This window comes from Mandrillus leucophaeus, unplaced genomic scaffold (genome assembly GCF_000951045.1).
Source record: "Mandrillus leucophaeus isolate KB7577 unplaced genomic scaffold, Mleu.le_1.0 Scaffold395, whole genome shotgun sequence".
NCBI classification, from domain to species: domain Eukaryota; kingdom Metazoa; phylum Chordata; class Mammalia; order Primates; family Cercopithecidae; genus Mandrillus; species Mandrillus leucophaeus.
Window position 1 is genome coordinate 2122118 of NW_012104198.1, and position 11196 is coordinate 2133313.

The 11196-nt window shown below is 53.6% G+C and overlaps 2 protein-coding genes across 2 annotated transcripts in view; both read left to right on the forward strand.

Moving 5' to 3' along the window:
- GRIPAP1 (GRIP1 associated protein 1) overlaps positions 1-3284 on the forward strand; it is a 28612-nt gene extending 25328 nt beyond the window's left edge. Inside the window, exons 23-26 of the mRNA XM_011991385.1 lie at positions 642-764; positions 891-984; positions 1709-1863; positions 2723-3284. Coding sequence (XP_011846775.1) covers positions 642-764; positions 891-984; positions 1709-1863; positions 2723-2815 — 465 coding nt within the window. The 3' untranslated portion in view covers positions 2816-3284. The remainder of the gene's footprint in view (positions 1-641; positions 765-890; positions 985-1708; positions 1864-2722) is intronic.
- Positions 3285-5180: 1896 nt separating this feature from the next.
- The window catches only part of KCND1 (potassium channel, voltage gated Shal related subfamily D, member 1), a 16108-nt gene continuing 10092 nt past the window's right edge, over positions 5181-11196 (forward strand). The window contains exons 1-5 of the mRNA XM_011991386.1: positions 5181-7869; positions 9955-10117; positions 10217-10300; positions 10388-10486; positions 10760-11010. Coding sequence (XP_011846776.1) covers positions 6749-7869; positions 9955-10117; positions 10217-10300; positions 10388-10486; positions 10760-11010 — 1718 coding nt within the window. The 5' untranslated portion in view covers positions 5181-6748. The remainder of the gene's footprint in view (positions 7870-9954; positions 10118-10216; positions 10301-10387; positions 10487-10759; positions 11011-11196) is intronic.

Genomic DNA, 11196 nt, shown 5'->3' on the forward strand with positions numbered 1-11196 from the left:
GTTGCAGTGAGCCAAGATCTTGCCATTGCACTCCAGCCTGGGCAACAAGAGCGAAACTCTGTCTCAAAAAAAAAAAAAAAAAAAAAAAAAAAAAATTTAATGTCATCTAATACTTTGACCTTAACCAGATTTCTCTAGTTGGCCCCAGAATGTCCTTTCTTGCTGGTTTTATGAAAACTAGCATTCAGATTCAGAGCACATGTTACATCTGGTTGTTTTATGACCCTTAAATCTCTTTAGTGTGGTCCCTCTTTTCCTGAGACCAACTTGTTGAAGAGGCCAGCCCAGTCACCCCACAGGAAGTATGCTACCTTTTGGGTTTTTCTGCTGGCTTCCTGGTGGTATGATTTAACATGTCCCTCTCTCTTCCAGTTTTCCTGTCAGCTGGAAGTTAGATCGCATTTGCTTTGGGATCTTCCTTTAATCCTCTCCATAAGGCTCTGATGTGGTTACTCTCTACCCCCGTTTAGGCAGAGGGGAAAACAGAGTCTGAGGGTACCAAGATGGGCCTACAGTCCCATCTTCAGGGCCCACGTTCTCTCATCCACCTCTGGCCTGGTTCTCCTCCCCAGTCCCTGACACCTGTCTGCGGTCAGTGGTGCTGAGCCTGGGTCTGGCCTCTCCCCTTCTCTTTCCTGCAGTCCTTATCCAGCAGCCCTCAGGCCCAGCCCCCTCGGCCAGCAGAGCTGTCAGATGAGGAAGTGGCTGAGCTCTTTCAGCGGCTGGCAGAGACACAGCAGGAGAAATGGATGCTGGAGGAGAAGGTGCTGCCTGCCTGCCTGCCCATCCCCACTTGAAGTGCCTTTGGGGGTGTGGGGTCTGTCCAGGGCCCGCCTCATGTGTGAACATGTACAGTAGAGGGGTCTCAGGTGGGCTGGGCCATCTTGCAGGTGAAGCACCTGGAGGTGAGCAGTGCTTCCATGGCAGAGGACCTCTGCCGGAAGAGCGCCATCATTGAGACCTACGTCATGGACAGCCGGATCGGTCAGTGCCCCCTTTTCCCTGGCCCTCAGCCCTGGTCCAGCCTTCACCTGGCCCTCCCTCTCCATTATGTGCTGCGGCTTCTCTCCTCTCCTCTTGGAACTCAGCGAAGCTACTGACAAGACCATGGCCTGTGGAGGGGAGAACAGGAAAGCACTGTCTCTTGATCTCGCCTCCTCCCTCTTCTTCCTTTCTCTGTCATCTCTCCACTCTCCATTCTCCAGTGTGTCTCTCTGTCCGCTTTCTCCTTTCCTCTCCCTGTGCCTCATCTTCCTCTCCTCTCTCCCTTCTCTCTTCTCCCTGTTTCTCTTTTTCACCCCACTCCTTCATCTTGTCTCGCTGTCTATACTGTTCTATCTCCATACATTTTCCTTCTCTGTATCTTCATTGCTTTTGCTCCTTTCTTTCAAACCTCCTTCACAGATTTTTCTTTATTAATCAGAATCATACTGACCAACATGTGCTGAGGACTTTCTGTGTGCTCTGTGCTTCACACGCAGTCATGTGCATCTTTCCAGTTCCACAAGTTAGTTATCCTCATTTCTCGGGGCCGCAGAGCTAGTGAGTGACAGAGCTAGGTTTCATATGTCAAAGCCTCTGTCCTCCATGACATGGCTTTTCCTGCTCCCTTCTTCCCTGGTATTCGTCTCCCTCTTTTCTCCTCTGGCTCTGCCTGGCTCTCCTCTGGCTCTGCCGAGGGGGTTGTTCTCAGCCTGGGCCCTTGCAGATGTGTCTGTGGCAGCAGGCCACACAGACCGCAGCGGGCTGGGCAGCGTCCTGAGAGACCTAGTGAAGCCAGGCGACGAGAACCTTCGGGAGATGAACAAGAAGCTGCAGAACATGCTGGAGGAGCAGCTCACCAAGAATATGCACTTGCACAAGGCGAGTGTGGCCTGCCAGCCTACCCATCTGTTCACCCAGCCACCTGCCTACCCAGCCACAGCCCCTGGGTTATCTGCCAGTCCCCTTGCCCACCCACCCAGCCTGTCCTCCCAGCTATCCTCCTACCCACTCATCAACTACCCCATCATGCTCTCATCTTGCACTGTCTCATCAAGTTACTATCCATTCATTCCTTCCATGTATCCGCTCATCCATTTATCTACACATTCACCCAACCATTTGCCCATCTGTCCATCTGCCCAATCTACTACTTACTCATCTCATTGTCTACCCCATGTCCTGCCACCCATTTCTTGACATATCATTCTCTTATCTACTCATCAATTGCCCCTTGTGTTACCTTTCACCCACCCGGTGACCTGCCTGCCCACCTGTTGATCTCCATCTGTCCTCTGGACAATTCATTCGTCCACCAATTTGTCTACCACAGATCCCCCATGCCCATGAGTCCACACACACATCTTTTTGCCTAACCTGCCACCCAAAGACTTTCCCCATCTCTGAGAGTCAGAAAGGAGTCAGACCCAGCTCCTGCCTTTGAGAAGCAAGCTCACACTTAGTAGAAGGGCAGGTGGCCAGAGTGGTGATGTATCCTGCAGCAGCACCATGCCGCAGGAGGCGTCCCACTCCCATATCTGTAGCTCCCCACCCATCCTTATGACTTTTCTGAGCCCAGCCCACTGCTGGGGGTGCTGTGAGTACCTTCCCATCCCAGGCCAGACACAGCTGAGCATTGATTAATGAAAGGGTGTGAAGGAAATCACAGATGATACTCTGCATTTGGCAAGGGAGCAGCCTGTCCCCTTTTCTGGCCCCTGATGGTTCATTTGTTTCTTAGGACATGGAAGTTCTGTCCCAGGAAATTGTGCGGCTCAGCAAGGAGTGCGTGGGGCCTCCTGACCCAGACCTAGAGCCAGGAGAAACCAGCTAAAGACCTGCAGGCTGCACCCACCTCCTCCCCCTCCTACCCCCTAGGATGCCATTCCCTTGGGCTGTGGTGGGGAAATGAGGGCTGAAGCCAAAATCAAATAGCTTGGGAGACTGGACATTAAAGGGACTAGAGGCCTGATGGTTAGTGTTAATGATCCTGTCTTAGGGCAGAGGCCACCAGGGAGTGGGGATCCTGAAGGAAGGGGCAGGGATTTCTCCTTCTTCTTGGTCCTGGCTCCCAAGGGCTTCTGTCTTCATCTCTGCATGAGCTCTCCTTCCCAGAGACCAACTCTTTTTTATTTTATTTTATTTTATTTTTTAATTTATGTCTGGAGCCTGGCTACTCTGCATTTGGGATTGGGGATGTTGGGTGGGTGTGTGGTCCATGTTCAGCGTTCTAGCAACACGTGTGTGTGTGTGTGTAAAGGCTGTGCAGCCAAAATACCATCTGGCCAGACGGGCCCACCCACTGACTGTCTCGTCTCATTCTTTTCAACCAAGAGGGACGTGCTGGGGGCGGGGAGGTTCACACCATTGGAATAGGGAGGGAGATCTCTGGCTGCAACGTTACTCTCTTTTCCTCACCCTCATCCAGCCTGTCTCCATTTACTGCTGACCAGCCCCTCAAACTGAGTAGAGCTGAAATACCTGCAGATATGTACATGGGTAGACATGTATGGGATTGTGGGTATAGATGAGTAGATAGACGGGGGGATGGGTAAGTGGTTGGATGGACAGATGGATGAATAAGTGGACAGTTGCATGGACTGATGATGGATAGGTTGGCAAATAAATGGATGGATGGATAGGTGGTTGGATGAATAAATGGATAGATAGATTGGTGGGTGGATAAATAGAGGATGGATAGTAGAGATGTAAATGGACAGATGGATAATAGGTCTATGGACAAATGGATGGGTGGAGGAATTAGGTAGATAGGTGGATGGATGGGTTTATGGACAGGTCGGGAGTAAATGGACCAATGGTTAGGGGAATGGATGGATGGGTAGATGAGCTCATGAATGGGAAGGGTAAAGAGTGGGAGAAGAAATGATGAGTGGAGCTATGTATGGACAGCAAAGGGCAGAGGATGTCACCCTGCGTGTATTCCAGGTGGGAAGAGATGGGTGGAGGATGGATGCATACAGATAGATTGGCAAATAGGCAGATGGGGTGAACTTACACATGGATGAATGAGTGGGTGGGTAGATTAACAACTAAGTGGACAGATGGGTGGGTGGAGGGATGGATAGAGTAATTGGTTGTGTGGGTGGGAGAATGGATGGATGGGTAGGTGGAGGAATGGATGTAGAAATGGACAAATCAGGAGTGTGCCAAGTGGGCAAATGGAAGATTACATGGGTGGGTAATCGGATGAAAGGCTAGGCCTGGCCCTGCGTTACAGTGCCCCTGTCATCACACTCCTTTAATTAAGATTAAGCATCCCTGGTGTGTGCTGTGTCCAGTGCTATCACCTTTCACATCATGTAATGCTCCAAATGATGCTATCAACTTGGGATAAGTCTCTCCATCTGACAAATGAGGAAACAATGCAAGTCACTTGCTCAAGGATGCAGCAAGTCAGTGGCAAAGGTGGGGTCTGAACCCACCCATAGCCAGCCAGAGGCATTCCATAATCAGTGCTCCTGCCATCCAGAAGCAGAGCCCTCTAGCGGAGGAGGTGTGATTTGAGGCCACTGGATGTGGACAGATAAGAGAGACTGCCCCCTCAGAGTGGGGCCTGCCTGAGAGACGACTTGGTAGAGGGGTGGGACCTGGATTGTCCCCCTCTACATTCCCTTTATCCTCATTTCATATCTAAAAACAGGAAGTCGTGTGCTCCAGTCCCACAGCCAAAGTCTTAGAGCTGGGGCTCTAACCCATGCTGCGTCCCTCAAGGGGGCAGCTTCGGAAGCTTGGCCATCTAGAGAAACACTCCCCAGCAATTACCCCCGACTCCTGGCTCTCCTGCCCTTCCACAGTCTGGGGGGCAGGGAGGGGACAGCGCTGCATCATTCCCTGTGGCACTCCGCTCTGGGGCCATTAACAGACGCCTCCCCATCGATCGGATCTGCTAAGTGCTGCTGATTCAGGCGAGTGGGGGTGGGGGCCCCTGGGGGCAGAGGGGGTAGGAGCTGGGCAGGAAGAGAGGGGAGTCCAGGAAGGAGGTGGAGAGAATTGGCAAAGTTCCCTGCCACCCCCATTTTCCAGATGACGCGACTGAGGCCCAACCAGCTTTGTAGGAGGCGGAGTCTCCCCAGGGTCCCTCTCTGGCTGTCCTAGGGGAGGGGGCTTGGGGAGCCACGAGGCCCCTCCCTGCCTCCCTCCATCTCCCGGCAAGCTCGGAGGGGCGGGGAGAGAGAGCCAGAGGAGGAGGAGAACTCAGGCAGCTCTGCAGAGGGGGCCAGGAGCTCGGGTGTTTGGTACCCCCAGCCCCACCGCTGTTGCTGCTGCTGCAACGGGGACACAGGTGAGGACGGCCCGAGAGGGAGGGGGAGGGGGACCACCACTAGCGCTGTCCTCATCCTTCCCTGGTCCAGCCCCCATGCCCTAGCCCATCCTGGGATAGTCCCCAGGGGTCCCACTGGACCTTGCCCTTCCCAGGCCTCCTTCCGGGGACCCTGCGCCCTCTCCCTGCCTATGCCACCTCTCCTACGCCTGGCTGTGGTTGCTTCTCTTCCTCCTGCTGCCGCTGCTGCTACTGCCACTGCCCAGCACACACCGCCAGCCCCTCGGGGTGTGGTTTCCCCAGACCTGCCCCCAACGGTGGGACCCAGCCTTCTCCCGGCCTCCTCTGCCAGCTTCCTGCAAAGCCCAGGAGCCCCCCTCCCTGGAGACACACCCAACTCCCTTTCAACACCCCACCCTCCTCTTAACCCCATTTTGGGGGTAACCCCCTTCCTCTTATTTAGTCTTCATAGATCCCCTGGGTGCTCTGGGACTGTGCCCAACTTCCTAACATTTGAGTCCCAGCTCCTTGGAATTCCCCAGGCCCCTTTTTCCTCCCCGTAGAACTCCTGAGACTGTCGACTCAGGCTTTCTTGGCCCCTCTAGATACCCACCTCCCCCAGATAACTCTCAGCCTCTCAAAAAATAACCCAGCCCCCTATCCACCCCTTTGGATAACCTCTTCCCCTCTCCAGCCCTACTAGGCGGCCCTCGCCTCTCCTTTCTTCCCCAGAACTCCTCTAGAGTACAGACATCCCCCCAGGCTATTCTTGGCAACTCTAGGCAGTCCCAAGACACCTTTCAGCCTCTTTACAACCTCCTGGATCCACAGCCACCCCTCCAGATGCACCAGCTGCCTTTCCAGATCCATGAGGGGGGTCTAACCCTCTTATGCTTCCCCTAGAAGCTTGAGGGTGTGGACAACCCTCCTCACCTGTCTCAGCCCCTCTAGAACCCCCACTTCCAGACACTCTCAGTCTCTTTCAAGCACCTCTGGTCCCATTTCTACCCCTCCGGATGCCCCAGTCTCCTCTCCACCTCCACAAAGGAGTTCCAGGCTCTTCTGCCTTCCCTGAGACTCTTGAGAGTGTAGAGAACTCCTCACGTGTTTCTTGGCCCCTCTAGACGCCCCCAGACACCTCTCAGGCACAGGCTAACTCCTTTAGAATCATCTCAGTCTCTCTAAACCCTCCCTCAGCTCCTTCTTGGCCCCATCCCCACACCTCTTTTCTGTTCTCTATGTCCCCAAGTCCCTTCTTAGTCCCTCAGGACATTGCCCAGGCCCCTCCTAGGCTCTGTAAATGTCCCCCAAACTCCTTCCCATCTCTCTAGTTCTTCCTCCTGGTTCCTCTTGGCCTCTCTAGACACCCCCAGTTTCCTTGTTCAGGTGGCTCAAGGCGTCTCCAAGCCCCCACCATCCTGGAGACAGCCACATTCTCCTACACGCTACCCTCACTAAGTCTCCCTGGGCTTGGGGAGCGGCACGATGGCGGCAGGCCTGGCCACGTGGCTGCCTTTTGCCCGGGCGGCAGCGGTGGGCTGGCTGCCCCTGGCCCAGCAGCCCCTGCCCCCAGCACCGGGGGTGAAGACATCTCGAGGAGATGAGGTTCTGGTGGTGAACGTGAGCGGACGGCGCTTTGAGACCTGGAAGAATACGCTGGACCGCTACCCAGATACCTTGTTGGGCAGCTCAGAGAAGGAATTCTTCTACGATGCTGACTCAGGCGAGTACTTCTTCGATCGCGACCCTGACATGTTCCGTCATGTGCTGAACTTCTACCGAACCGGGCGTCTGCACTGCCCACGGCAGGAGTGCATCCAGGCCTTCGACGAAGAGCTGGCCTTCTACGGCCTGGTCCCCGAGCTAGTTGGTGACTGCTGCCTTGAAGAGTATCGGGACCGAAAGAAGGAGAATGCCGAGCGCCTGGCAGAGGATGAGGAGGCCGAGCAGGCCGGGGACGGCCCAGCCCTGCCTGCGGGCAGCTCCCTGCGGCAGCGGCTCTGGCGGGCCTTCGAGAATCCACATACGAGCACTGCAGCCCTCGTTTTCTACTACGTGACCGGCTTCTTCATCGCCGTGTCGGTCATCGCCAATGTGGTGGAGACCATCCCATGCCGCGGCGCTGCACGCAGGTCCTCGAGGGAGCAGCCCTGTGGCGAACGCTTCCCACAGGCCTTTTTCTGCATGGACACAGCCTGTGTACTCATATTCACAGGTGAATACCTCCTGCGGCTGTTTGCTGCCCCCAGCCGTTGCCGCTTCCTGCGGAGTGTCATGAGCCTCATTGACGTGGTGGCCATCCTGCCCTACTACATTGGGCTTTTGGTGCCCAAGAACGACGATGTCTCAGGCGCCTTTGTCACCCTGCGTGTGTTCCGGGTGTTTCGCATCTTCAAGTTCTCCAGGCACTCACAGGGCTTGAGGATTCTGGGCTACACACTCAAGAGCTGTGCCTCTGAGCTAGGCTTTCTCCTCTTTTCTCTAACCATGGCCATCATCATCTTTGCCACTGTCATGTTTTATGCTGAGAAGGGCACAAACAAGACCAACTTTACAAGCATCCCTGCGGCCTTCTGGTATACCATTGTCACCATGACCACGCTTGGGTGAGTGCAGACTCCATGTTGGGGGCTGCCCGATTACACTCACCCTTTCTGTAAAATTAGGAAGTTTAAAGGAATGATCTCCTTCCTTCCTTCCTTCCTCCCTCCCTCCCTCCCTTCCTCCCTTCCTTCCTTCCTTCCTCTTTCTTTTTTAGATGGAGTCTTACTCTGTTGCCCAGGCTGGAGTGCAGTGGCAAGATCTCAGCTCACTGCAACCTCTGCTTCCTGGGTTCAAGTGATTCTCCCGCTTCAGAATCCCAAGTAGCTGGGATTACAGGTGCATGCCACCATGCCCAGCTAATTTTTGTATTTTTAGTAGAGATGGGATTTCACCATGTTGGCCAGGCTGGTCTCAAACTCCTGACCTCAGGTGATCCGCCCACCTTGGCCTCCCAAAGGGCTGGGATTACAGGCGTGAGCCACCGTGCCTGGCCTCTCTCTCTTTTTGAGCTTCAGTTTGCTAATCTGTACAAACTGAAGGAGCTGGACTTATTCTTCAGATCCCTCCCAGCTCTGACAATGCCTTGATTTTCTAGGTCAGGAGACTTGGGTTCAAGGATTGTCTTAGCTGCTCTCTTTCTGTTGATGTCATTTTCTCATGGCCTCAGTTTTCCCCTCTGTAAAATGGGGAATGCTGATCCCTTCATCATCTAGAGAGGCTTCAATGACATCACAGTTGTGAAAGTTCTCTGAATGTTTCTGGTGCAGGATACATAGGTGTTGGCTTTCTAGCACCTCTTTTTCTGTTTTGGGGACCCATGTCTCCCAACCTTCTAGAATTGTCTGCTGTGTGGGGCACTACTTCTGTGCCTTTGTGATTCCTTGATGTTTCCCAGAACAAGATGTTTTCAGCTTTTTTTTTTTTTTTGGTAGATCCCTGCAGAAGAAACAGAGTTCGGATAAAAGTATCAAATGGAATCATTGAACTCATGAGCTTTCTAAAGATACTGTCTAGGGCAGATGCTGTGATCCTTCTCTAAGTTTCTATCACTGGGATTGGGTATACAGTTGGTGCCCAGTATCTGTTGAAGGAATGACTGAATGCATTGGGTTTGCTCAGTTTCTTCAAAGAGGTACAAAAAAAGTTGATTTGGGGTTTCTAAAGCGTAGAAACCCCAATTCTAGTTGGAGGTCCAGGATCAGACCAACAAACAAATACAGAGCGCTGACTGTAGGCTGGAACTGAGTATTTTGATGGCTTTTACTCTATTCAAGTCCTCACAACAACTCTGTGAGGGTGGATGTCTGCCCATGTCTCATAGTTGAGGACACGGTCTGAGATGACACATCAGAGAGCCAGCAATGGCCAAGTTGGAGAGACTTTTGAGCAGAGTCCTGAATGCTTAAAATGAGTCAAAATACAGACATAAGGAACAGCCATCCTAGGGCACAGAGAAAAGGCTTAGAGGCTAAAGACTGCAGAGACTGTGTTTCTGTGGAGGAGTTCTGATTGGTTCTGCGGTCAGAACAAAAGTATGCAGTGTGATCTTGGGCGAGTCAGTTACAGAACCTCCCTGATCTTCAGGGGAGCTCTCTGTGAACAAGTTAGTAAGGTTGGCTTGGCTCTATCTCTATGGGAGGTGGGTGGCATGGAGAAAGACAGGGGGGTTTCAAGGCTCCTCCCTGTTTTGTCATATGTGGACAGTTTTCAAAGATTCCCCTACAGGGAAATGAAAAGGGGTCCTACTTAGACCGGGTAAGAGAGGCAGCCAAAACCAACAAAACACTCAGCCTGGGACTTGAAGCCCTTCGACTGGCCCATGGTGCTGGGACTCTCCTCCTAGGAGGAGGCTGTGTTCACTGTCTGTGACTTCCTCATGCTCCCCTCTGTTGGTTTTCATAGATTTCTAGCTGACTCAGGTGCTTGGTATGTAGCTTGGACAGGGGCAGCAGATGGTAGGGGTTGAGGGCCAGGCCCATTTCTCACTTGACTCCCCAACATTTTACAGAGCAAGAAACTGAGGGACTCAGAAGGTTTGAGTGCCTGGCCAGGGTCACAGAGCTAGTCTGGATTAGATGGGATGGAGTGAGGGACTGAAAGGTAGGTGGGCACTTTTCCTGACCTTGGCCTACCTCCCCTCACTCCAGCTACGGAGACATGGTGCCCAGCACCATTGCTGGCAAGATTTTCGGGTCCATCTGCTCACTCAGTGGCGTCTTGGTCATTGCCCTGCCTGTGCCAGTCATTGTGTCCAACTTTAGCCGCATCTACCACCAGAACCAGCGGGCTGACAAGCGCCGAGCACAGCAGGTAACTGCGCTTTCCATCTGAGCACCTCCCACTCCCTACACCCCAAGCCAGTCTACTTTGGGGCTTACCCACCTGACCTTTTATCTCCTCTCTCTGCAGAAGGTGCGCTTGGCAAGGATCCGATTGGCAAAGAGTGGTACCACCAATGCCTTCCTGCAGTACAAGCAGAATGGGGGCCTTGAGGTGGGTTGGGGCCTGGATTGGGGTTGCAGTGAGCCATAACAGGGGGAGGAAGGTGCTGCCCTTATTGCTCTGCTCCATCCACTCCAGGACAGCGGCAGTGGCGAGGAACAGGCTCTTTGTGTCAGGAACCGTTCTGCCTTTGAACAGCAACATCACCACTTGCTGCACTGTCTAGAGAAGACAACGGTGAGGCCTAATGTGAGGTGGTATAGCAGAATAGAAAGGGGTCCCTCTGAGGCCATGCCAGTTCTCTCCCTTGGATGGGAGGCTCACTACAAATTGTGGAAATCACACAGAGCTTCCTGGAAGAGGCTACAGGAGAGCCAAGCCTTGAAGGATGGGCAAGGGAAGGCAAGAGGGAGCAATTTACAGAAAGGAGAGAACAGCCTGAGCAAAGGCTTGAGGGTGGGATTAGCTCCCATGGGATGCCCCGTGACCCCGCCTCCCTTCTGCCCACAGTGTCATGAGTTCACAGACGAGCTCACCTTCAGCGAAGCCCTGGGAGCCGTCTCGCCGGGTGGCCGCACCAGCCGCAGCACCTCTGTGTCTTCCCAGCCAATGGGACACGGAAGCCTGCTGTCTTCTTGTTGCCCTCGCAGGGCCAAGCGCCGTGCCATCCGCCTTGCCAACTCCACTGCCTCAGTCAGCCGTGGCAGCATGCAGGAGCTGGACATGCTGGCAGGGCTGCGCAGGAGCCCTGCCCCCCAGAGGTAAGCAGCCCTCCTACCTGCTAGTCACACCTGGGGAAGCTCAGAGCTTAGACCAGAAGCTCTGAGATTCCATGACTCCAGGCCTAGCAAGTCAAGCTCGAACCCAAACCCCTCCATACTGGAAGCTTGGGCTTATCTTGTCTGGATCTCATTCTTCATCCATTCTTTTTTTTTTTTTTTTTTTTT